The sequence below is a fragment of the Aotus nancymaae genome, unplaced genomic scaffold (assembly GCF_030222135.1).
Source record: "Aotus nancymaae isolate 86718 unplaced genomic scaffold, 86718_ANA_hifiasm-v0.15.2.pri h1tg000173l, whole genome shotgun sequence".
In the NCBI taxonomy this organism is placed as follows: Eukaryota; Metazoa; Chordata; class Mammalia; order Primates; family Aotidae; genus Aotus; species Aotus nancymaae.
The window spans coordinates 324308-351978 of NW_026988588.1; the positions used below are offsets into that span (position 1 = coordinate 324308).

General features: G+C 48.9%; 1 protein-coding gene across 5 annotated transcripts in view; it reads right to left on the reverse strand.

The window, feature by feature from the left end:
* The window catches only part of DIP2C (disco interacting protein 2 homolog C), a 391979-nt gene that overhangs the window by 75412 nt on the left and 288896 nt on the right, over positions 1-27671 (reverse strand). For all 5 annotated transcript variants that reach the window (XM_064371797.1, XM_064371795.1, XM_064371793.1 and 2 more), the window contains 6 exons: positions 15445-15584; positions 12812-12948; positions 8462-8670; positions 4944-5058; positions 4237-4438; positions 496-605 (listed from right to left, as the gene is read on the reverse strand). In XM_064371797.1, coding sequence (XP_064227867.1) covers positions 496-605; positions 4237-4438; positions 4944-5058; positions 8462-8670; positions 12812-12948; positions 15445-15584 — 913 coding nt within the window. The remainder of the gene's footprint in view (positions 1-495; positions 606-4236; positions 4439-4943; positions 5059-8461; positions 8671-12811; positions 12949-15444; positions 15585-27671) is intronic.

A 27671-nucleotide genomic window follows, 5' to 3' on the forward strand; every position in this document is an offset into this window, starting at 1 on the left:
GAGCATTCTCAAGGCTGAACAGTTCTAATGGGGACTTGTAGACACACACAACACCCTGTGCAAAGTCAGGGCCTCAGGAGGTTCTCCCACAGCCTCTAATGCCACTGTCAGGAGGCCTGGGTTTTGAACTGCTTCGTAGAGTCCAAAGAGCCCAGGACAGAAGGCTTGCTGCAAGCTGCTGTGGGGCAGAGTGAGCTTTGGATCTGGGCTGGTGGGAAATTAGAAATGAGTAGTTAGGGGAACACAGTGCAGGACAAGCACGGCCAGACATTTGCCTCAGTCCTGCAGGTCGTGGGATTGGACACCCCTCACCAATTTCTGCATCGACGTGAAATTTTCTGAAACTTTGTATCTCCTAATAAAGATGTTTTTCTTATGAAATTATATGGTCTCTTGCAGGAGAGGACAGGTAGAATAAAGGCGAGATGGCAGTGGAGGTCTAACCGCCAGAGCAGGAAAGTCGGGGATGGTCACCGTGGGGACCCGGGCTCCTACCTTCCGGGCCTGGTCGTTGTCTTCTATCTGACCCAGGTCTCTGCCACTAGCCTGGGCAATTCTCTTCCCAGAGACCAGGTTCCCCACCATCACAGAGGCGGGGCCGATTTCTGGAAAGAAACAGAGGCACACCCATTAGGAAACAAGAGAGAAATTCCTTAAGACTTTGACCTCCCACCTTGGTAGAGACCTACTAAGGCAGGGAGAGAGGAAGGGAGAAGGGGAATGGGGTAGGGGGGAGGGGGGAGGGGGAGTTAAAGAATATATACCGAAAGAATTGCACGTAAAATAACGATGACATTATCAATTTGTGCCTAATCCTTGGTTTGAAGGCTACTGTTAAGTCAAATTCTTAAACTCCCGATAATGGTCAAGTACCAGGTTTATGAACCAGGCCACATGCTGCATTAGTTACCATGCATGAAGAGCTATGGCTAATCAGACTGCTCATTGCCATGTCAAAAACACACACGTGTCTAGATGCAGTTGATGGGGAGGTGGCATAGAACAAGACTTAGGATGGGCCCATCACTGTGACAACCGCCATCGAGTCCCTTCACGGACATGGCGGCACCAGGACCAGGCGGTCAAGGCCTGACGTCCTCTGGCCAGCCCCCAGGGAGAGCAGGGCCACCAGGTCTCTACAGACGCACAGTCATCCTTTTCAAATTCAGGTGCCGTAAATGATTCCACTTATCACAGCTATGCAGGAGAAGGGAGGACACTTCAGCAGGAGTGAAATCCAGAGAACAGTCTGTGAGCAGATGTCTGGGCTTCTGCCTGCCGGTGCTTGGGTTCTAGGTGACTTGTAGGAGGCTCATAGTAAGATGCCTTCTACACTCAGTAAATCATTTTTGAATTTTCACGTCGTAGTTGTGAACAGACTGTTAATTCTTACAGAAGAGGAATAGCCTTTTCACATTTAGCAAAAGAATTTGGTCAGGTGCTGCATGCTGGAAGGAAGGGAGCTGACCTGTGGTGGGAACAATGGCTCCCACACGATTTCCAACACCTGGGAGCACCCTCATTCACCTGCCATGCATCTTCTATCTTTACCAGATAGAAGCATCTTCTGAATGAAGCATCTTTAACAAAAATTTTTTTGAGACAGTCTCACTATGTTGCCCGTGCTGGTCTCGAAGTCCTGGGCTCCAGTTATTCTCCCGCCCCAGCCTCTTGCATTGCTGGGACCACAGGCGTGAGCCACTACACCTGGATGATGAAGCTCTTAGCCTTCTCCTTGGTGACTGATGCTGGGCAAGATGAGATGGCTTTTCTAAGAAGCCAACTTGGAAACTGGCCTAAACGGGTTCCAAGGCTTCCCCCAGTGTCGTTAAGAATTCAGACTGGGGTAGAGAAAGCGAGCTTTTGAGGAGGGATCAGGCTTTGGCAGAGCCTTATTTCGTGCTCCTCTGTCACGTCTTCCCTTATCTCCACGTGCACCCTCTGGACCGGAGTTTGGGACCTTGAATGCCTCCTCACACAGACTCAGGGACTCAGTTTTCCTGACTGCTCCTGGGAGGCAGAGGCCTTCCAGCTGCACCTCACTCTCAAAGCCTGTTCTTAGCAGCAGGGGATGGTCTCCTCTGTTGAAGAGAGGTGGGCGTGTCCGAAATGCTCCCTGGGTGTATCACTCTCTCGCCCATTAATATAGAGTTGAGAGATATCCCAAAACATGTACATTTGACACTCAGTCTCTGCTCTCTTCTGCACCCATTTATGGATTCACCCATCTGCAAGTCAGCAGCTGCAACGCTGGTGTTATCAAATTCCTACCACATGATGTGTGGCAAATTCACTCAGGGCACAGGGCAGGAGTTTTATCTCCAAAACAGCAGCAAGACACACAGAATACCAAGTGGGAGGCGAGGCCAGCCCTTCCCAGGAGCAGGGGCTCTGGCCATTCCTCAACGACCCCCACCACCCATGCTGGGACAATATTCCCAGGGGCGTTTAAAACTGTGGAATTGCACCTAGGTTTGTAACTAATATTTTTGCTAGCTCAGCTGATGAGTTCAAGGTCTTTTAATACTTTTGTGCTCAAATAAGATCATCTCAGGGTACACAGTGCCATTAACGGAGTAAATATGAATTCATCCAGCAAGAAAGGCAATTTGGTTGTCAACAGTCCTTCTCGGTTTCCAGCATCTCAGAACACCTCACCCAAAAATGGCCTCAAGGACTGTTCGCTTTGGCTTCCAATAACCTTGCCACTTACTTGTCAGTGTTATTTTAAATGTTTATTCCAAAGGGGCCTTAAAAGTCATCCAGCCCAATTCCCTCTGTGTGGTTCGGAAGCTGAGGCCCCAAGGGATGTCCTCTGTGCAGCCCCAACTCCTGCCCCTTGGTGGAAGGGCTTTGTAGCAGGCCCTTGGCAGAGACAGACAAGTCTATGGGTAACCCAAAGGAACTCAGCTCCTGACCTCACGGCGAGGCTGCTGGCTGTGTCTCCCGCCTGGGATTTCCTCACCAGCTCTGTCGCCCGCTCAGGTTTTCCTGACTTCGCTCGAAGCTGCTGGCTGTCTCCCACCTGGGTTTTCCTGACCTCGCTGGAGGCTGTTGGCTCTGTCTCCTGACCTCATGCGAGGCTGCTGGCTCTGTCTCCCGCCTAGGATTTCCACCAGGTCTGTCTCCCGCCTAGGTTTTCCCAGCCTCGCTTGAGGCTGCTGGCTCTGTCTCTCCCTGGGATTTCCTCACCTCACACGAGGCTGCTGGCTCTGTCTCCTGCCTGGGTTTCCTGACCTCAGCATGAGGCTGTCGGCCGCTCTCTCTTGCCTGGCTTTTCCCAGTCGCTGGGCTTCTTGACATTTGGCTCAGGTGTGCCAAGCCCTGCAGCTATGGACTCATTACAGCTTTGCATTTGCACAGGATTCTCCCTACCATAAACACCTGTCTGAACCCTGTCTCCACCAGCTACTGAACTGCCAGGCTTCCCATCTGGGAGCAAAGGTCACTGGGGTCACTGGGGTCACTGGGGTCACTGGGTCAAGAGTGTCTGATAATGAATCAGACAGTGGGGAGAGAGAATCAGATCACTTCAGAGTTTACAATACACTATAGAAACAAACAGCCTAGGGAGAGCAACTGCATCTGCATCCTTCACGAGGTCGTTTACAGACAGCAGATGGAGGAGGCGCTTCCCACCCCTCCTGGGGCCCTCAGACCGAGGAGGTGCTCCCCGCCCCTCCCGAGGCACCCTCTAAGGACGATGCCCTGTGATTTCAGTGGCTCCTAACAGAAGGCCATGCACCCACAGAATTTAGCGAAAAGGACACTGTCACCTGCAACTCCACATTCACTGTCGCAATCGTAAAAACCAGAGACCCCGAGAACAAGGGTGTGAACAAAAAAGAAATGGAGGAAGAATATTTAAGGAAATCTCCAACATAAGAAAAAAAATAAAAATAAGTAGGTCAGAAATGAAAGAGCAACACTAAATGTGAACCCGATATGCCTAGAAAGGAGAGCACCACGGCAAGTCCTTCGGGGGAGTGAGCTTTCGCCGCGAGAGAACAACAAAGCCAGTAAGTTCCGCGCTGATGACCACACAAAACAGCCCTGATTCTAGAGAGGACAGAAGCACGACATTTACAGGCAGGAAACCAGAATCCAAGTGCTCTCCCTGTTCTATTCTTGGGGTAACCGCTTCATTCCCGCAAGCATGAGCTTCCTGCAGGCAGCTCTGGGTGAACTCCCGCAGAACTCCTGCACCTCACAAAACCGCCCACGTGCTGCACATACCTGGCTGCTTCTGTCGAGGCTTAGGCAGGTTTGTGACGCAGGTGTGGGGACACATTAGGACGTTGCAGGGGTGCAGAGAGCCCTCCAGAAAAAGCTGTTTTGTTTCTGACAAATGGATGCCACCAAGCGGGGTTTTGGGGAGGGTGTTTGCTGGTACCAAGGCCAGGCAATAAACTCCAACCTGATGTATACTGTCAATTGCCTAGAAAGTTAGGAAAGAAGAAATCATATTATAATAGGAAGCATAAACAGAAACACTCAGTATATATTTATATTATGCAAAATATGATCCACAATACATAGAAGTCTGTCCAGTATAAGCACTGTTCCCAGTGTAAAAACGCCAAGGAAAGAGAAAGGGTTTTCTTACTAAACTCACCAAAACTAAATAATTTTACCCAGGGCTTGGGGAAGACCACATACAGTCAAAAAGGAACTCTGGAGACAAGATAACATGTTCTCAAAATCAAATGGAAAGCTTACTTTGACCTCCCCAAGGTGACCGGTAGGAACCAGTTGTGCAAACTCCTGGTCCCTACACCCTCAATCTGCTCAGCTAGTTTCTGGACACTTGATGTAACTCCTGATCAAATGAAGGGAAGGGAAAAGGATCACCCCATGGGCAAGGCCACAGCTGGTCAGGTCATGATCTGAATGAAGTAGGGAGGCCAGAAACAAGACAAGAGAGGACCAGCGTGGAGGGTGACCTGCAGCACGCGGCTCATCCACTGGAAGCTGTCCTCCTCTGTGGAGTCGGGCCTCTGCTCAGCCACTATCACGATCCTCTCGTCGTGCAGCACAGTCACGGAGAACACGGCTATCCTGCGGGAACAAAGGAGCATGGTGAGCATGCGCCAGGGACACCCACTCAGCCTTCCCTCTACAATCAGGGGCTCCATAACCGTCACTAGTGAGTGACACATCTCAGGAGGCCACAGCACCAACTATAATTCCAAAACGGCAGCTGTGCTTCCAAATTTCCCCACATTCATCATTACAGGAAGAGCTGTGGGAGGTGCCCAGGGATGCCTCGGAGCCGAAGTCATCCTGATCCCCATGGAGGCCGTGCACAGCACCCGTGGGCCCTGCTGACAAGGTTACACCTCTCAGTACGGAGAGTGAGCGTGCGATGATCAGACCTGCTGAAATTTAGACAGCGACACCCTTCACATCTCGAGTTTGCGCCTGTGGAGTTAATGGTCTCCAAATCAGTAGAAATTTCCTGTTTTGGAACTAGTGATTTTCTGCTAAGTGTATGTGCCTTACACAATCAGCATAGCACAGTCAACTATAGTAAACTCTTTTTTACAAAGAGGTTGTAGCTTTAAAGATAATTAAAAGGCGGCAAGTCTACTTCCCACTCCCGTCAGCTTCCAAACTGAAATAAGGCTCTAAAATACTTTATGACTTCCTCCAGATTGGCGAAAACTCCAGAACCAGGGCAACTTGTTTCATCACAGAGCCTCCCCTGTGCACTTAGCAAGGCAGGGAAGAAAACTGTGGGAGAGCGGGGAAGTGACAAGCATCCGCACTCTCACGCGAGTCTGTGGGTGATGGGCGTCCGCACTGTCACGTGAGTCCGTGGGTGACGGGCATCTGCACTCTCACGCGAGTGTGGGTGATGAGCAACTGTACTCTCAGGTAAGTCTGTGGGTGACAAGCATCTGCACTCCCATGTGAGTATGTAGGTGACGAGCATCTGCGCTCTCAGGTAAGTCTGTGGGTGACGGGTGTCTGCACTCTCACGTGAGTCTGTGGGTGACAAGCATCCGCACTCACGCAAGTCTGTGGGTGACGGGCATCCGCACTCTCACGCGAGTCTGTGGGTGACGGGCGTCCGCACTCTCACGTGAGTCTGTGGGTGATGGGCGTCCACACTGTCACGTGAGTCTGTGGGTGATGGGTGTCCGCACTCTCACGCGAGTCTGTGGGTGATGGGCATTCACACTCTCACGCGAGTCTGTGGGTGATGGGTGTCCACATTCTCACGTGAGTCTGTGGGTGATGAGCAACTGTACTCTCAGGTAAGTCTGTGGGTGACGAGCATCCGCACTCCCATGTGAGTATGTAGGTGACAAGCATCTGTGCTCTCAGGTAAGTCTGTGGGTGACGGGTGTCTGCACTCTCACGTGAGTCTGTGGGTGATGAGCAACTGTGCTCTCAGGTAAGTCTGTGGATGACGAGCATCCGCATTCACGCGAGTCTGTGGGTGATGGGCATCCGCACTCTCACGCGAGTCTGTGGGTGACGGGCATCCGCACTCTCACGCGAGTCTGTGGGTGATGAGCGACTGTACTCTCAGGTAAGTCTGTGGGTGACAAGCATCCGCACTCATGCGAGTCTGTGGGTGACGGGCATCCGCACTCTCACACGAGTCTGTGGGTGATGGGTGTCCGCACTCTCACACGAGTCTGTGGGTGATGAGCAACTGTACTCTCAGGTAAGTCTGTGGGTGACAAGCATCCGCACTCATGCAAGTCTGGGTGACGGGCATCCGCACTCTCACGTGAGTTTGTGGGTGATGAGCAACTGTACTCTCAGGTAAGTCTGTGGGTGACGGGCATCCGCACTCTCACGCGAGTCTGTGGGTGACGGGCATCCGCACTCATGCGAGTCTGTGGGTGACAGGCATCTGCACTCTCACGCAAGTCTGTGGGTGATGGGCGTCCGCACTCTCACGTGAGTCCGTGGGTGACGGGCATCTGCACTCTCACGCGAGTGTGGGTGATGAGCAACTGTACTCTCAGGTAAGTCTGTGGGTGACGAGCATCTGCACTCCCATGTGAGTATGTAGGTGACGAGCATCTGCGCTCTCAGGTAAGTCTGTGGGTGACGGGTGTCTGCACTCTCACGTGAGTCTGTGGGTGACAAGCATCCGCACTCACGCAAGTCTGTGGGTGACGGGCATCCGCACTCTCACGTGAGTCTGTGGGTGATGGGTGTCCACACTCTCATGCGAGTCTGTGGGTGATGGGCATCCGCACTCTCACACGAGTCTGTGGGTGACGGGCGTCCGCACTCTCACGTGAGTCTGTGGGTGACAAGCATCCGCACTCACGCAAGTCTGTGGGTGACGGGCATCCGCACTCTCACGTGAGTCTGTGGGTGATGGGTGTCTGCACTCTCACGCGAGTCTGTGGGTGACGGGCATCAGCGCTCTCACGCGAGTCTGTGGGTGACGGGCGTCCACACTATCACGCGAGTCTGTGGGTGATGGGTGTCCACACTCTCACGTGAGTCTGTGGGTGATGAGCAACTGTGCTCTCAGGTAAGTCTGTGGATGACGAGCATCCGCATTCACACGAGTCTGTGGGTGATGGGCATCCGCACTCTCACGCGAGTCTGTGGGTGACGGGCATCCGCACTCTCACACGAGTCTGTGGGTGACGGGCATCCGCACTCTCACGCGAGTCTGTGGGTGATGAGCGACTGTACTCTCAGGTAAGTCTGTGGGTGACAAGCATCCACACTCATGCGAGTCTGTGGGTGACGGGCATCCGCACTCTCACGCGAGTCTGTGGGTGATGAGCAACTGTACTCTCAGGTAAGTCTGTGGGTGACGAGCAACTGCACTCCCATGTGAGTACGTAGGTGACGAGCATCTGCACTCTCAGGTAAGTCTGTGGGTGACGGGCATCTGCACGCTCACAAGAGTCTGTGGGTGACGAGCGACTGCGCTCTCAGGTAAGTCTATGGGTGACAGGTGACTGTGCTTTCAGGTAAGTCTGTGGGTGACGGGCATCTGCACTCTCACGCGAGTCTGTGGGTGACGAGCAACTGTGCTCTCGGGTAAGTCTGTAGGTGACGAGTGTCCACGCACTCTCATGTGAGTCTGGAGGTGACGAGCATCTGCGCTCTCAGGTAAGTCTGTGACTCGACGTCGTCCTTGGGTCTTTCCAACCCTCTCCATAATGAATATCTGAATCTTTAATTTGTTCTGTTATTTATCAGAAATAAGTTTTCAAAAGCATATTTCTATTATACTTAGAGGAGAAGTTAAATGGAAATATGTTTATGAGCTCAGGAAATTTCTATAAAGTCTTGGACATTCAGAAATAGATTAAATCTCAGAGATCACTGAGTGCAGGTGCTTCAATTATATGGAAGAGAAAACCGAAACACAATAAATGTAAGGAATCTGTGTAACTTTTAAACCCTCCAAAACCACATGAAAAGTGTGGTCGACAGGCAATACATGCTTAATTAGCAGAAGAACACCACTGACCTTCCTCTGTAGACAAACTTCATGGGCTCCACGGCCAGGGCGGTGGCCACAATGTCGTCGGCGTTGTGCCTGCGCCCGCTGACCACCATGAGGCCGTCCATCTTGCCCACCACGAAGACAAGACCCCCAGGACCCACAAACCCCAGCAGGCCTGTCCTTATGAATGGGTATTCGCTGATCGGAGCCCCAGAGCTCGTCATGGGAAATACCTGGGGAAAGAGCATCCATCAGGCCATCATCCATGTGGTCAGCTGGTTTCAGTCCTCCCTGCTTCTCCTGTGCACATGGCACTTGCTTGGCTTAAGCTCTGCCTCCTGCCCGGGGGCCGAGGTCACAGTGACCACTGGTGGCCATCAGCCTTTGAGGCAGAAAAGGACTTCCCACCCACCTCGGCAGAAGCCCAGCTGTTCCTGCACCCCTGCACCTCCACTTGCCTGCTAGAGCCTCCTCCCACCTCTGAACCCTGAACAGGTAACAGGTGGCAGTCTCACAGTAGGCCAATTCAGCTAACTGATTACTTTGACTATAAAACCGCAATGTAAAAGATAAGTGAAGAATCAAAGTATATTTTAAACAACACATGTCAATCTTAAAGTAATGTCTGTTCATTCATAAAATGTTATTTTCCCTTGTTCGAAGTATGCTGAAAAGAAAAATATTAAGGAAGGAAATCAATGACTTCAAGCTCTAAACCTTTTTTCCTACACCCTTGCAGATAACTCACATAGAAAAGAGATGTGGTTTTTATTTAGATTTGTATCTAGCTCCAGTTTCAAGGGATATTTTAGAAAGCTGAATTCACATTCAAGAAAGCCATCGTGGACAGGCACTATAACATCTGTTCAGCCACATCCAAAGTTCTAAACATTTAGGCTCGTAACAGTGGTTCGTGCCTGTAATCCCAACACTTTGGGAGGCTAAGATGGGAAGATTGCTTGAGGACAGGAGTTTTAGATCAGCCTGGGCAACAGCATGAGACCCCATATGTACAAAAGAAAATTTTTAAAAATTATTCAAGTGTGGTGGCACATGCCTACAGTCCCAGCTACTCAGCGCTGAGGCAGGAAGATGGCTTGAGCCCAGGAGCTTGAACCTGCAGTGAGGTGTGATCGTGCCACGGCCCTCCGGCCTGAGTGATGGAGCAAGACCCTGTCTTAACAACAACAAAATGTTCTAAACGTTTAGGAAACGTACCCTCAAACAACTTATGTTTTCTTACATACAGCTTAAATGTTGTGCTACTTCTAAAGCCATGACCTACTTGGTAAAAAGGTAAAAGTTCTGAGTGGCAGCACTAAGCATGCAGGCCCACACGTCTGACCCCTTATTAATGTCTCTGCTCATTACACAGCACATCTGTGCACACACCCCATATATGCACATCACACACACATCTGTGCATATGCCCCATATATGCACATTACACATGCATCCATGCACATGCCCCACACATGCACATCACACACGCATCTGTGCACATGCCCCACGCACAATTCACACATGAATCTATGCACATGCCCCACACGCACACATCACAACATGCATCTGTGCACACGCCCCACATGCACATCACATGTATTCGTGCACATGCCCACATGCGCACATCACACATGTATCTGTACACATGTCCCACACATGCACATTACACACACATCTGTGCACACATCCCTCATGTTGCACACATCTGTGCACTCACCACACACACATTACACACGCATCTGTCCACACCATACACATGCACAACACACGCATTTGTGCACATGCACATTACACATGCATCGGTCTATACCACACACCCCCACACATGCACATTACACACACATCTGTGCACATGTCCCATATATGCACATTACACAGGACATCTGTGCACGTGCCCCATATATGCACATTACACATGCATCTGTGTACACTCCCCACACACACATTACACATGCATCTGTGCACATGGTCCCCACACACATTACACAGGCATCTGTGCACTCCCCACACACGCACATTACACACACATCTGTCCACACCACATACACACACCTGTGCACATGACCCCCACACACATCTGTCTACACCACACACATTACACACGTCTACACCACTTACACCCCACACACGCACATTACACACACATCTGTCTACGTCACACACCCCCCAAAAAAGTACATTACCTGTGCATCTGTCCACCACACACGTGCCACACACACATTACACATCTGTGAAAACCACACATGCCTCATACATGCACATTACACATGCATCTGTGCACATGCTCCACACATGCACATTACACTCACCTGTGCACACCACACGCCCCACACACATACACACATCAGCGCACTCCCCATACACATTATACATCTGCATACACACTCCTCCCCACATTACACGTGTATCTGTGCACACGCCCCCCCACACATCACAATCTGTGCACACCACACATGCCCCATACATGCACGTTATACAAACATCAGTGCACTCCCCATACACGCACATTACACATGCAACTGCATACATGTCCCCACACACATTACACACGTGTCTGTACAACACACTTTCCATACAGACACCTTACACACACAGTGCACTCCCCATACACACACACACCTGTGTACATCACACACGCACCATACATGCACATCACACCCACATCTGTGCACACCCCATACATGCACATTACACACGCATTTGTCCATACCACCCCCCACACACTACCCACGCATCTGTGCACACGTCTTACACATGCACATTACACATGCATCTGTGCACACCATGCACATTACACACACATCTGTGCACACCCCATACATGCACATTACACACGCATCTGTCCACACCACCCCACACACACTACCCACGCATCTGTGCACACGTCCTACACATGCACATTACACATGCATCCGTGCACACCATTCACATTACACACACATCTGTGCACACCCCATACATGCACATTACACATGCATCTGTCCACACCACCCCCCACACACTACCCATGCATCTTTGCACACGTCTTACACGTGCACATTACACATGCATCTGTGCACACCATGCACATTACACACATCTGTGCACAAGCCCCACAAATGCACATTACCCACACATCTGTGCACACGCCCCACACGTACATTACACACGCATCTAACACGCCCCACACATGCATATTACACAGACATCTGTCCACATCCCACACATGCACATTACCCACGCATCTGTGTACACACCCCACATACACATTACACACACATCTATGTATCCCACACATTACACACATATCTATGTACACGCCCCACATGTACATTACCCATGCACCTGTGCAAACCCCACACATGCAATTACACATCTGTGTATACCACACACATTACACATCTGTGCACATCCCACACATGCACATTACACATGTGTACAACACACACATACATTACACACACCTGTGTGCACACCCTACATGCGCACATTACACACATCTGTGCACACCACAGACCCATGTGCACATTACACACACGTGTATACCACACCCCCACATGCACATTACACATCTGTGCACACCACACCCCACATGAGCACATTACACACATCTGTGCACATCACACACCCTCCACATGCACACATTACATACACATCTGTCTACACACCCACACATGCACATTACACATGTATCTGCACATGCCCACATGCACATTATACACACATGCACATTATACATGCATCTGTGTACACCACATACACACTCCCTATATACACACATTACACACACATCTGTGTACACAACATACATACTTGCTTGTGCCACTGAGATTGTTACATACATGTCTGCCCAAGTTCTCACAGGTTCATACCTGGCCGCATCTAGCCCAGGATGAGAGGCCGTAAAGGGGCTCCAGTTGGCTTCCCTAGGTCAGGGTTCATACCTAGCCATGTCTAGCTCAGGCCAAGGGGCCGTCAAGGGGCTCCAGTTGGCTTCCCCAGGTGATGGTTTATACCTGGCCACATCTACCCAGGCTGAGGGGCCATCAAGAGGCTCCAGATGGCTTCCCCAGGTGAGGCCCTTCACACACACAAATGCACGTTCCCTCACAATTCAGTTTTCATAGTAAAAATGAGAAAAGTAACAAAAAGGACCCTTTTAAAGAAATCATGCTTATTCTTTTAAACACTGGTTATAAGGTCAGAACAATGCTGATAAAACAAATTGATCAAAAACGATAAAAAGCAGTAAAGTGCAATCATTTTAATTAATATAAACACGTCTTGCTGAAAATCAAGCCTACATTTCATGTCTATCACTGCACACTTGGCAAGGGTTATATGGAGACAGAGCCACAGCCAGTGCTCATGGCAGGACTCTCCTCGACCTACCTCAAAGGTGTTCTTGGTCATGCCAGAGAGGCCATAGTAGGACGTGCCCGTTGCAACTGCACACACACACAGCTCCCCGATCTCATCTGTTCTACACAGCTGAGGAATCCCGTCTGGCTTCACCGAACACATTATGGCTAAAAGCAAACAGAAAAGCACACACAGTGTGAAAGGAGGTGGGGTGGGGAGAACGAAGAGGAGGAGGAAGATGGGAATATGAACAAAAATGGGGCTGGAACAAAACTGCAAGGATGGCCATCAGCCAGGCACTCATTTCCCTAAAGAGTCATGATTTTCAGGTTGCAGCAAAATGTCAAATTTCACAGTTGAAACATCAATACCTATTTTCAATTGTCTAATGTTAATGTGCAAGTTTTATTTAGGGGTGTAACCTCATCTGCCATCTAGATATGGGGAGGACCCTCAGAACCAGCATCAGGGCCACCAGCCACATGCACATCAGCAACGTGGGTGCAGCCTGAACTCTGCAAATCGAGCCTCTAACATCTTATGGAAATCTTCATCTTTGATTTCATACTCCCTGCAAGGTAAGCCCTTCAGAGAACATCGTTTAAGTGCTTCAGCACATGGTTCCAGGATGATAAATTCTCACTGGTCTGTGCCACGAGCACTTTGATGCTTTGTACAATGTCAGCATCCTACGTACCCTCCTGCAAGCCACCCACAAATCTGATTTGGCAACCAAGAGTCTCACATTTCAGAGGGGTGGAGTGTGTACTGAGTGACAGCTGAGCTGTTTAGAAAGAGCCTCAATGGCCGGCACCCAATGGGCTGGAGTACAGGTGTCTAAGAAGTAGAACAGTGTTCAAAACATAAGAAAAGTTACTCACAGGAAGAAAAATTCACATGAAAATTACACTGAAACATTCTTCACCCACCAGATGGGTAAAAATAAAATTCAGGTAATACAGCGGATAAGGGAGTGGAAAAAGAAGTGCTGTTGTTTACCGCTTGGCAGGGTGTAAATCCTCACAGCCTTAGGAAAGACAATTATCGTAACAACTACATTAGTAGTTCTATTTCAAACAGAACTCCCACTTCTAGAACTGTTTCCATTAGACACAAGGGGGTCACTCACTGCAGCAGCAATAGAGGAAAAATCACCCAATCAAGGGAGGCTCAAATAAACTCTGTGCTCCCACAACATAGCACTGTGTTGCCTGGAGAACAGCATGGAGCTCGCTACGCGCTGACAAAGGGACTTTCAGATATAAAACATGCACATGTACACAGTACTCTATCATTCTGTCAGAAAACCCCCCAAACCCAGGGCAGAGACACACACGTGAGTTGCACGCTTCGCAGTACTCCATCATTATGTGAGAGACACACATGTGGGGTGCATGCGTCTGTTTCCACAGCCCCGGGTGCATCCGACAGGGAGCCTGGGAATCTCGCAGTTGCTCTCATGGTCAGAAAGTTGCGTTTTTATCGTGTTCTTCAGAACCTTTTGAATATTTCACCATGCAGCTCTCTTTATTTGAAAACTAGGTATTAAAGGAAGAAATGGAGCCGGGGGCCTGGCCACTGCCGGGAAGCAGGCAGTGGGCTGCACACAGAGGCTGTAGGGCCAGAAGCAGAAGCAGAGCCGCGGGGACGCCAGAGGGCGTCTGCAGGGAATTGGGGGGTTAGTGAGGAGGAGGAAAGCCAAGGGCTGCCTTCATTTCTTTTATGCCTAACAGGGCAAACAGAAAGGCAAGATGGCTTCTGGAATGCCTGGCCCCAGCACAGCTCACCGTGAAGGGCATGAGGGGTCTGCCTCTGTGAGACTCCGCAGGGCAGGGGTCCCTGCTGAGGCCCACCTGACCTGGTGCCCTGCACCTGCTGCTGAAGGTGGCAGCACTGCTTGAACGGGCCTGGCTACCCTGCTGGGCTTGAGTCCACACCCCGTGCCTGGGGAGCTCAGCAGGAGACAAAGGCTTTGGGGGGCCCCAGCTGAGAAAAGAGTCAGGTTCGCTTTCGGGGGCCAGACAGCCAGGGGCTTGATGCTGCCTGTGGTCTCATGAGATGAAAGCCAGGTATGTGAAGCCTGAGAATGGTAAGGTGGCTCCTGGGAGGTGCCTGGGTGTTCCTTGTGGGGCAGGTTGGGAAGCATGGTAGGCTCTGCAGCCAGGCGCTTCCTCACACATCTGTGGAAAGGCTTCTGAAACTTGGAAAAAGGGCTGTCTGCTGAAAACAAGCTTCATGGTCACACAGACATATTCCTCGGTTTTCACAAGTGTCTGCCTTCAGGGAACCCGAGCTTGGCTGTTCCCACTCTGGCTGGTGCCTTAGGGTGAAGGACAGGTACATCCTCTGGGGCAGAGGGGAAGCTGCCCAGGCACCAGTGTAGACCCTGCATTGGCCCCAAAGCCTTCCAGGGAAGGGGAGCCTGAGGTCCCAGTGTGCAAAGGTACCCTTCACCATCTTCTCGATCATCTGGTGTTTTCCTTTACCAGAGAGCGAACACTGCCTCAAACGTCTGAAGCCCAAGAAGGACTTCAGAAGACTGGGAGTGAGGCTCTCACCCGAAAGTTCACACACACAGGAATGTGGAACGCGTGTTCTGGTGACGTATGTTAGAAAAGCATCTAACAACAGGTTAGTCTGTGCAGCTCGAGACCCACACTCACCTCCAGGCATCACGAGGCCGACATCCTGCACGGTGAGCACCGAGAGCTTCTCTTCTGAGTCCACACGAATGACCCCGTAGGTCAGCCCGTGCATGGAGAGGACGCCCCGGCCTGGCGGCTGGTTACTGTCATCTGTGGGCCTGTATAGCAGTTTTCAAGTTGGATATGTGGGAGCACATAAGCCATCACAACCACAGACAGTCAGCACACATGCAGCAGTCTGGGCACCCCTGGGAACAGAGCTGGCCGCCACGTGGACATCAGGGGTGTTCGTTCTGTTTATGACAACTGGCGGCCAGTCTTCTGCTTCCAGCTCTGCATTCCCGGGGAATCTCTACAGCACCCGAGAACTACGAAGGCGGCTCCTCTCCTGCCCCCTCTACGCAAACCCTGCACAGACTGGCTCTCTCTCTCCTCCCAGCTCCCGCTCACTGCACGGTCTGTGCTTCCAGTTTCACAAACATCTGGATGGGTGTGCATCCCCTCCAAGAATGCAGACAAAACCACTGAACAGAAATGATGGAAATCCTGATGGTCCAGCCTCAATTCAGATGCAGCCTGTCTAGGCATATGCCCAATTTTATATATAAGAATCTAAATTAAGATTTACGCTGTGCCATTCTGGCTGCCAAGTTCTAAGGAAGATTATTTGGGTGGCAGGCAAGCTGTAAAATGCATTGTGGGTCAGGAGAGGAAGGGTCTACATAAACCCGTTTTCAGAAGACCACTGCGCTCACGCTCGCCACTCTGTGGCCCCCCGACCTCCTCTGCTGGACACCCGAACTCGCTCCTGCTGCTACCCAAGATGTTCCTCCAGCTGACATCCGCACAGCTTTCTCCTTCCCTCTCTCCAGAGTTTGGCTTAAATTTGGGTCTTCTCGTCCCCTCAGAAAACACCCCCCACCAAGTGCATACACCTGACTACCTGTGCAGCCTCCTCTCTCAGACCCTAACTCTCTCGAGAGCAGCCAGAACTTGTTTTGTTCACTGCTGCGTCCCAGCCCTGGAAAAGATCTAACAATAAATATCTGCTGACTGAATTTGTGAATAAGTAAGTTAAAATATCTCTAAAATCATGGATTATATCCCTGAAAACTAACAATTCTTCAATGGTTAACTAAGGAGTCACCACAATTTAGGTATACATCACATTTGTTTCTGTAACTTTCCATATACAAATCTTTAATGCACTTCAGACCTAGAAGTTGGACTACAAGTTTTCTGTTTAACTTTAAAATATTATGGTTTATAATGAAACTGAAGACATAAATGGGGCAAGATAAAAGTTAAAATTTGCAAAAAGAGATCTCATTTGAATGAGTAACTGATGTGTTGAAAAAAGCATAAAAGACTCAGGAAACAGCATTAGTCTAGATCTAAGAGTCAAAAAGGATAGAGCCAACCAGATATAAAAGATAAGTCTGCCCAAATAAGAAAACCCATGTGGAATCACCTGGATAGGATGAGCTCAAATCACCAAGCTTCAAATTATTATCCTGGCCTTTTACTGCCCAGAAACCCCAAACAAATCAAAACTTCAACACGTTCTCAGTGGTTCCACCACCATTCCCTCTCCCTACAAGAGTTCTCTACAAAGATTCAGTGTGGAATTCAGGAACGGTGAGCTTCAGCATCTGTTGTGGGTTGAACTACGTCCCCGCAAAAGATCACCCCTCATACCTGTGACCTTATTTGGAAGCAAGGCCTTTGCAGAGACAGATGTCCCTGGACTTGCAACGGGGTTATGACCTGATAAACCCATTGTAAAGGTGAAAAACTGCTAGTCGAACCACCTTAAGCCAGGACCATCTGTAGGATCAAGATGAGGTCATGCTGGGTTAGAACTGACTCTAAATCAAATTATTCTGTCCTTGTAAGAAGAGGAGAGAGGCGCAGGCACAGGGAGAAGGTCACGTGACAATGGAGGTAGAGATGGGAGTGACAGGCACCCATTAAGGATCACTGAGCAGAGCAACACCAGAGGTCGGGGCAGGCCCGGGCGGGTTCCCTCAGCGCCTCTGGACACCCAGCCCTGCGACACCTCAGTCTCTGACTTCAGCCTCCAGAACTGAGACAAGTGTCTGTTGTTTAAACCACCCAGTGTGTGGTACTTTGTAATGAGAGCCCGAATACATTGTCTTAGTAATACAAATTTAAGGTATACTTATTGTTTTAAAAAGCCACATGAAAGCAAAGTGCTGGGCAGCCAAGATTGAGAACACTGACCTGCCATGATCTGTGAACGACAGGCCAGGAGGAAAAAGTTGTATTAGGACCCAATCACGTATGTATTGTTGTCTCAGTTACAAAATCCCCTTTCCTTATTTTTTTTATTTTTATTTTTTTTTTTGAGAAACAGTTTCACTCTGTCATCTAGGCTGCAGTGCAATGGTACGATCTTGGCTCACTGCAACCTCGGCCTCCAGGTTCAAGCCATTCTCATGCCTCAGCCTCTCGAATAACTGGGACTACAGGTGTGTGCCACCACAGCCAGTTAATTTTTTTGCTATCAATAGTAGAGACAGGGTTTCATCATGTAGGCCAGGCTGGCCTCGAACTCCAGATCTCAAGTGATCTGTTCATCTCAGCCTCCCAATGTGCTGGGATTATAGGCATGAGCCACCGCACCTGGCCAAGATCCTCTTTTCTATGTTTAAACACAGTTAATGAGAAATAAGACTTGATACCTAAATACTTTAAAATTACAAATTGTGTTTGCTATAGGAAACTTTTAATTATACAACGACAGTTACAGGAGGCTAAATACGTTCACTTACAATGTAAATTAGTGACATTAACCTTGTACTAACTTAACCTGCCACTGTATGTTTATATTCCCTTGCTAGTCAGAGAAACCACATGGCCCTGGGTAATTTTCCTTGCAGATGTGCAAGACACAGGCACACAGGTGGGCACAGAAGCGTGGGGGCTCCCAACTCAGAGGCAGGTGCAGAAGCACAGGGGCTCCTGACTCAGAGCCGGGCACAGAAGCTCCCGACTCAGAGGCGGGCACAGAAGCGCAGGGGCTCCCAACACTGAGGTGGACACAGGGGCTCCCGACACACAGGTGGGCACAGAAGCACATGAGCTGCTGACACACAGGCGGGCACAGAAGCGCGGGAGCTCCCGACACACAAGTGGACACACAGGTGGGCACAGAAGCGTGGGAGCTCCCAGCACACAGGTGGGCACAGAAGCACAGGAGCTCCCAACACGCAGGCACAGAAACGTGGGAGCTCCCGGCACACAGGCAGCCTCACAGCCCCACCTCCCCACAGACGTGGTGTCTGGGGTCACCCCTTAACTTCTGACCTGGTGGTGCTGACGCCTCCCTCTCCAGATGGTAAACCAATGCTCCACTGGCACTGTCCATGTGCCAGAATGGTTCTGAGTCCTTCATGCATAGGGACTCACTTAAAATTCACCACAAGCCTATGACTATTATTCCCCAATTTCCGATGAGAAAACTTGGGCACAGAAAGGTTGACTTCATTACCCAGGTGAGTGGTGGGGCTCAGCGGGACTCAGACCCAGAGCACAGCCCCTGCTGACCTGAGTGCCTGTCCCTCCCTGGCCTTCTCCTGCCTCCGATCCCAAGACATGAAGTGAATCAGTCTACTGCTGTCTTTTTACAAAAACTTAGAAGCAAACAGTATGACCAACATGAGCACATTCTTAGTATGAACAAGGCAAACATCACAGTCAAAAGGGAAAGTCCCTGTTTCTGCTCCAGTCCTATGCCCTACAGATAACCACTATTGAGATTTTTATAACCACTATTGAGATTTTTATATGTAAAGGTTTAGACTCCTAGATATGCAGTTACATATAAAATTTGTATGTATACTAATATATTGATTTTTAAAAGTAAAGCAGAATGAAGATGCATCTTCTTCTATAACTCACTCTCTTCACCAAACATATCTGCAGATCTTTCCATGTGCCTGTGTGGGTGGGTGCATCTGTGTGGGCAGGTGCATGCGTGTGCGTGTGTAGGCATGTGCACCACTGAATTCAGCCGGTTTGTTACACAGTGTTCAGTAATATGAATATATGATCATATATTTTCTTTCATTCAATTTTTATATAGCTGGAAATGTATCTGTAATATACATATCTAGAAAGAAAATGGAAGAATCTAAAAGCATATATACTTAAAATTTTAAGACCTAAATACCCTCCCAGAAGAACATATTTTGCATTCCAACTGACAGAACATGAGTATTATTTTCTCAGCTACTAGAAAAACACCTACCTAGCACTGGCTGTGCGTTGCTGTGGTTATACACTTAACACCCGTTTCTGCACAGCAGCCCTGTGGAGATGGGTGCTGCACCATAACCCTCCCCGATTAGCAGACGGGGCAGGCGTGAGGAGGACCGAGTGCTGCCAAGGCCGCTGCTGCGGTGCTGAGCCAGCGCCGGTCTCAGGCTGGCCTCAATCTGTGCATCCGACCACGGCACCAAGCTGCGCTGGCAGTGCCTGTCTCTGCGCACACTGGCCAACACTGATAATCAAACCTTACAATATTTCCCAATTTGTTGAGTAAAACACCATTCCCTGTTGTTTCAAGTTGTGTTCCCTGTATTATTAAGCAAGTTAGATGACATTTATCTCCATCCACACCTTGCTAGAAAGTAAAAATCCCAAGTAGGTAGACGAGGTGAGGAAGGGAAGAAACAATCCCCATAGGCAGAATTCAAGGGGATTTAAAAATATCTAACTTAATAATAAATATCAGTAAATTAAATAATGGCCGATAAAGGTATCCACCCACTCATCAACTTCCAAACTCAGTTCCAAAGTGAAACGGTGTTCAAGACCAAGCAGGTTCGTGTGTCTCATGAAGAATACGAATTCCAGGAAGGACCAGCTTAGTGATCTCCGGGACAGTAAGGAGGTGGCATCCATGCTTGGAGAGATGGAAGGAGCAAAATACACAGCTATGTGTACAATACCACAATGATGTGCAAAAGGGAAGCGAAAATAAAATTAAAGGACAACAGAGTCTGGATGTTTCGTTGCCTCCAGATCTCACATTGAAACGTGACCTCCAACACTGGAGGCAGGCCTGTTCTCACAGTAACGCGAAGAGTTCTCACTCTATGGGTTCACGTGGGATCTGGTTGTTTAAAAAAGAGGTGGGCACGTCCTCTATATCTAAGCATGTGACACGCAGGGACACATCCTAGTCTGCCTTCTACATGATCATGAGCTTCCTGAGGCATCATTGGATGCAGAGCAGATGCTGCAGCTACAGCTCTCTTACAGCCTACAGAACTGTGAGCCAAAATAAACCTCTCTTCCTTATAAATTACCCAGCCTCATGTATTCCTTTATAACAATGCAGACAGACTGACAAAAAGGAGGGATGCACACCAGACTCAGCAATGAGGCCTCAGGAGGAATGTGCACTATGGCTTCAATGGAACAGTTTGCACCATTTACCTGTCATAGCACTTTCAGCCTCTGTAAAACATTTCATGAGCCTTGCCTGAATAACACCTGAAGAAGCAGCTCCTATTAATTTCAATGAACACATCCACAGTTCACTACTCCTGACCACAAGCAGAGCCTGGCCAGGCTCAGGTCATTAACACAAAACAGACAGATCCAGTAGTAAACAAGCCTTACCAGCCTCTAGTTCTCGGGCTTACAGAGGAACCGCAATTGCATCTGCACAGCTTTAGTGCCACTTGTCATTGGCTGAATCCTTAAGCAAGTGAGTAAACAAAGGTCTTTCATTTCTTTCATCTTATCTGGGTAATCTCCAAGCTAGTAATTCTCAGCTTAGAGAGCTCAGAGAGCGAGCTTCCCACCTTCATCACCTCACCCATCCTGTGTATATAGCCTTTTTTTTTCACTGAATATACTCTTTACAGATATTTAATTTTTTGTTACCAAAAGAGGGATCACACCATATAAACTTTTTGCAAACTCGTTCTCATAAGCATCAGCCACCTTTCTGTGTCCAGGGGAGGTTACGGGCTGGAACTGGGGGACCCCATAGGGAAGGCCCCTCCTCTGGCGTCTTCCTGCTGCACCTCGCACCTCAGCCAAAACAAACTTCTCAGCATCTTCTAACAGACTGTAAAAGGCAGGTGGTGGGTTAAGTAACAGGAAAACTTGCCTTGCTCTTCAGTGCTACCTAATTATCATGTTCTTCTTCAGGTAATTTTCATCTATAAACTATTCTGTAGTTAGAGAATTTCAAAATTTTATCCCAGTTTTTAGATAAAGTTACGTATTTTAGTTTATCTTGCTTTCTCTTACACATGGGATTATGGAACTCTGGGTCTGACTTTTCTGGGCAGTCAGAAGTGCTTGCTCTTGGCAGCTGCTCTGGCTCAGGACTGATGCTGATGTGTCCCCCCATCACTCGTACAGGCAACATCAGCCCCAGTGGGTGTCGGACAGCATCCTTCTCACTGTGGATACCTTTTCTTTGATTTTGTTCCAGCCTTCTAGGCTGGATACTTTCAAAAAACAGAAGATAGCTGTGGTGACAAGGGGATATTTTATCTTTTCTGGAATTACTTTTTTATTGTTTTGTACGATTTTTGCCTTTTCATTACTAAAATATCAAGGTATCCAAATAGTACTATGTAATTACAAAGCTAATTATGTTGTTTAGTTCAACAATTTCACAATGTAGCTTGAAGAAAATCAATTCTATCATCTACATTCTAGAGATGGTAACAGACTCAGATGGCAGAAGGTTTAGGGCATACTTGTAGCCAGGAAATAGTTTCCTGGTTTTCGCCTTGCAATTATTCCTTTAAAAAAATTCCGATGAGTTCAGGCATCACAAGCCCCTATTTCCCTAGTATTTTTCTACTCTAAAACTAACATCAGGAGAAAAGAAAACATAAAGTATAGTAGGCTGGTCACAGTTTTAAAGAGAAGAAACTTTAAATGCCTGGTTGAAAATACAGTTCACGTAGGAAGACAGAGCAGATTTCACTAGAGAACGTGACTTCCTGCTACCACTTGGCTGGAATGTGTGAACACACAGACACGAAGGTCAAAACAGACATGTGAAGGCACACAACATCAACACAAACATGAAGACAGGCACACACAGGTGGAGACAGATACGTGAAGACACACACCACATCAATACAAACATGAAGACAGGCACACAGGTGAGGACATGCATGAACACAGGCATGCATAAGGACACACACATGAACACAGACATGATTGCATGGAGATAGGACATGAACACAAGACATGCCTGAGGACAGGCACACACACACACAGAAGACATGCATGAGGACCGGCACATCTCCAGCCCTTGTCCTTTCAAGGTCTCTGACTCATGTTCTTAAAGAATCTCAACCACCCTGCAATGAGTGCTGGTCATTCCTTTTTGGAGACTGGCCTTTTTCTGAGGGGAGAGCCAGCTGCATAAGTTCTGGCAATGACCTGCCTCCAGTACTGGGTAACCTGAGGGAGGGTACAGTACCTGGAGCCCAGGCGCTAGGCTGCTTCTCCATAACTTCCATCACCAGGGCTGCTGCTGGCTCCCACAACTCTCTCCCACCCCCTCCCCAACTCCAGGGCTGCTGCGGCTCTCACATGCCACCCCACCCCAATCATTGCCAGGGCTGCTGCCGCTCCCATGCCCCCCAACCCCCATCATTGTCAGGGCTGCTCACAGCTCAGACGTCCACACTCTGCCCTGATGTACCTGCAGACTGACTCAGTTCAGACATCCACGCTCTGCCCTGATGTACCTGCAGACTGACTCATAGCTCAGACATCCATGCTCTGCCCTGATGTACCTGCAGACTGACTCAGCTCAGATGTCCATGCTTGGCCCTGCTGTGCCTGCTGCCACTGGGTGGCTTTCCTGTGAGTGCCTCATCTTCTGACTTATCTACTTTTTTGTTTTTTGCAGGAATGAATCACTAAGTGATACATTTTCCAGAGAGGGCCAAAATTCTACAAATAGTGAGCAAATGCATCTGCAATTTTATTTGCATTCTACTGCCGATAATCACTATACTTTTAAAATTAAATGTACTAAAAGCCAAGCAAGCAACCAGCCGCACAGAGCACGGGAAATGCAATCTCTGCTTTGTCACTAGGGCAGAACAAGCTGTCTCTGGAAGATGGTTAAAAAGCAGGACACAAATGCTTATATCACAACATAGAGGAAACGCCCATCCTAGTACCCATTCAAACCCATTCTCCACAGACCCTTCTCTGCAACAAAACAGAGCAATGTAGCAGCCAAACACTTGGTTTTTTGAGACAGAATCTCACTCTGTTGCCAGGTGCCAGGCTGCAGTGCAGTGGCACAATCTCAGCTCACTGCAACCTCCACTTCCCAGGTTCAAGCAATTCTCCTGCCTCAGCCTCCCGAGTAGCTGGGACTACAGGCATGTGTCACCACGTCCACCTAATTTTTGTGTTTTTTTCAGTAGAGATGGGGTTTCACCATGTTGGCCAGGATGGTCTCCATCTCTTGACCTCGTGATCTGGCCTCCCAAAGTGCTGGGATTACAGACGTAAGCCACTGCGCACGGCCTTGTTTTTTTCTTTAAAAATCATAAGGAGTAAATAAAATGTGAGCACTGTAGTTCTTCCCATACCGGATGTGACAACATTTAAGAAGGCATTCATTTTGTTCCCATGCCAAACCTATAGGGAAGCCTTTCCAGACCCCACTTAAAACAGCTTTGCAGAACGTATGAAAGCCATTTTTCACTTAGTAACCTGGCCTCTGACCTCTCCTGCGTGGAAAATTCACCTCAAGTCTTGAGACAGAACACACTATGAGTTCAAAGGCCCTGGCTCATTTTCTAAAAACACGCATCTGTCCCAACCTTTCTGTGGCATACAAATGAAACCCCAGCATGCAGGGAAGTTTTCCTGCTGTTCATATATTCAGAAAACAACACAGAGAGGAGGGTGTTGGTGGAAACACAAGCACGAGTGTGGCTTTCTTCACATTTACTCGAAAGTGACTTAAACATGAGGATCATGAAAGATGCAGATGCTGAAGCCTCGCACTGGCTTCTCTCCTGAAAATTTTCACCACTGAGATAGAGTCATTACCTAACTCATCTCCGGGCAATGAAGGTGGAAGTGCAATGGCCAATTATAGAGATTATCCTTTCGTAAAGCATCAGCACTAAACAGTTTAAATACGCATCGCACGCACAGTAACGCCATAAAAAGACAGCAGGTATCCTGATGAGACTGAAGAATGACAGAGGGGCAGGGAGACCTGGCACAGGAGCTCTCAGGGGCTGCTTCTAGTTTTCAGAACACAGTCATTCCTAATTCAAACTGGAATACTAAACTTGGACCTTTTAATCCTTTTCTGACCTTCAGTTTGAACCCAATCATGCCAATCAGAAAGTGGCACATCTGAGAAGACCACTGAAGCCAACTCCAGGGAGGTGGTTCTGGAGAGGGGCTGCTGTAACCCACTGTGAGCCGTGTCCAGAGAGCACTCCTCCTGACACCGTGCAGGGTGCAGGCCGCAGGGAACCTGATGTACACGGCCACGGGCACCCCTGGGCGAGACAGCGGGAAGGACACATGCCCTGACCTGGTTATTTCTGCCTGTGTCCTGGTCAGTGCCTGCCCTTCCAGTTTTGCCTGTCATAACTCCAAAATCACACACCGCTCTGGGAAGCCTGCTGCAAGCAGGTCTCCACACTCACTCTAACAGAGCTCAGCCCACAGGAATGGAAAGAGCCTCCTCTTCCCTACCACTGGGCATACTGCCACGGACACGCCGCCCAAGGATTCCCACACCTCCTCTTCCTCTGGACCAGCCTTGAGTGGGCCGGCAGCAGCCGACACAGGACACAGCTTCTCCGCCGGAGCCTGTTCTCGGCAGATGGCCACAACAGTGTATTTAGGCTGTCAGTGGCACCTACATCTTCTAAGTAAAATGAAAACCAACAAAAACCCAAAACCACACATGGCTCCGCTTGTGTAAAATGCCAAGTGTGTGCATATCACGTGCATAAACGCACAGGAAGAGGTCTGGCCTTCACTTCTTGTGAATGACATGGGATTGTCACAGGAAAGTGTACAGGAGGAACTTCCTGAATTTACCTACTTTAAATTTTACTTTCATTCACTCAAAAAATATGTATCAGGAAGCAACTATATACCAGAGACAATGAAAAAACAAACATACCAGCAAATCCCACAGCACATAGAAGTCAGTAACACTGCAAGAAAAAAGCAGGCTGATGAGGTCCCCGCATGGAAGAGCAATCGCGCCTCCCAATGCAGGGGCCACACTGCAGGCGGTGGGCACAGGCGCAGTAAAGAGCAGATGCAGGCCTTCAACCTCCTCATGGAGGAACAGCCAGGCCCACGCAAGTGAGAGGAAGGGGCAGGAAGAGAGGCAGCCAGGGCAAGCGGGCAGGTCCCATGGGCCGTGCACTCCTGCAGACTCTGTCACCTGAACAAGAGGCCAAGGAGGGCTCTGGCCAGACCAGAGACAGAACAGGAGCACAGAGCCTAGGGGAGAGCAGCCCTGGCAGCAGCAGGGGAAAGAGAAACAGCTGGATTTAGATGTTTCCTGGCAGCCTGGATTGGGGGGTAGGGCACCAGGAAGGGGCGGCACGAGAAAGGTTCTGAGTTTCCAGCCAGGCAGCTGCAAGGACAGAGGGACCATCGCACGAGGCTGCGGAGGCCAGGAGAGAAGCAGCAATTTCTGAATCACTTTTAACAGTAAAAGTGCATACATTGCTTCCACTGGGAATGTTAAAATATGAGAAATTATGATGACTGACACTTAAATTAGAAACTGTATCCTCCCTGCTTCTTATGCTCATTACCAAAGTGAAAGCAGAATTGAATTGTCAACACAGTGCCAAGACCACAGTGCCGAGATCTTTGTGTATTCCTGGGCCTGACCCTACTTTTCATGGACAGTGAAATGCTACAAAGCCTGGCAAATGGAAAGGTGCATGGCACACACAGTCCACAGGCTCAGTGGCTGCAGATGCCAGGCTGTGACCTCCTGCCCACAACCTGCTGCAGCCCTGTGACACCGGTGGCACCAGTATCAGCAGGCACAGTATTGGCTTCCTCATTCACAAAGGAAGAGATTGGAAACCTCGAAGGATGGTTGGTCCAAGGTGACATATCAGAAGGTCCAGTCAGTCCAATCGCCTGCCTTTTCTACTGAATATGGTGTTTTTGAAAATCAAAATGAAGACTTGAAAGCACTTTTAAATCTACAAAGTAATGGACAAACTCCAGGTAACGAACACCATAGCAAACATCTGGTAAATATTAGCTGACTAAGCCATCTTGTGATACAGCTTGGATTCTGTCCACCGATCCTATCCTAACAGCAAACTGAAGGGGTGAAGGGTGATTTTAAGTCAAGTCAAACCCCAAAATCAGTTCTGGCACAGCGTAGCATTGACCACGCACAAGTTCTCAGCATGGAGGAAATTTGCTGGGGTTTAGAGCCAGGCATCACCTGTCTCTCTGCTCCTGTCTTTCTCATCTCAAGGTGTCCATTGTCCTGGGCCCCTCCGGCGGCTGCTAGGCCTGCAGAGCCGCAGAGGGTGCACAGCCACGGAGCCAAACCCTGAAATCAGCTGTTGGTTTTAGAAACTACAGTACAGTTTTTCACATAACCTGCAACCTGCTTTATTTCAGTTGTCTGTGAGGGTATTTACATCTAAATTTAAAAAATAACCTCCTATTTCAATTTTGGTTACAGGCATTTATCATTCTGAGATCCAAGAAGGAAGGTGAAATGGTGAGGCATCTGTGGTACTTGTGATTAATTTACATGGGTAACACAAATTTTTTTTTTTTACATTGGTAACACAACCTGCACTGTCAAATACATCACAAGACTATTTTCCCAAAATTGTACTGTCTGGCTAAAACCATGAAGTCAGTAAGGAAGCAGTGAGCGTGGCTTAGATTCAAAGTTGTCCACCTTCTCCTGGGCGGTTTTTTGTGGTTTGTTATCTTATACAGGAGCCACATGGAAGGGGGCACACATCACTAAATGTCACATGTGGCCTGGGACACATGGCGTGGACACAGGACATAGGCACAGACCATGAGATATGAACACCGCTGTTACCACATAAGCAGATCAGGGTAATCTTGGCTATGCCTTCATCTCCCTGGTATATTGCAGACTTGTGTGAATCGTGAAATGCTTGCCTTTTGGTTTTAAAGACCGGGAAGAGTCACGGGATAGAGTGCTGAGGAGAAAGGCG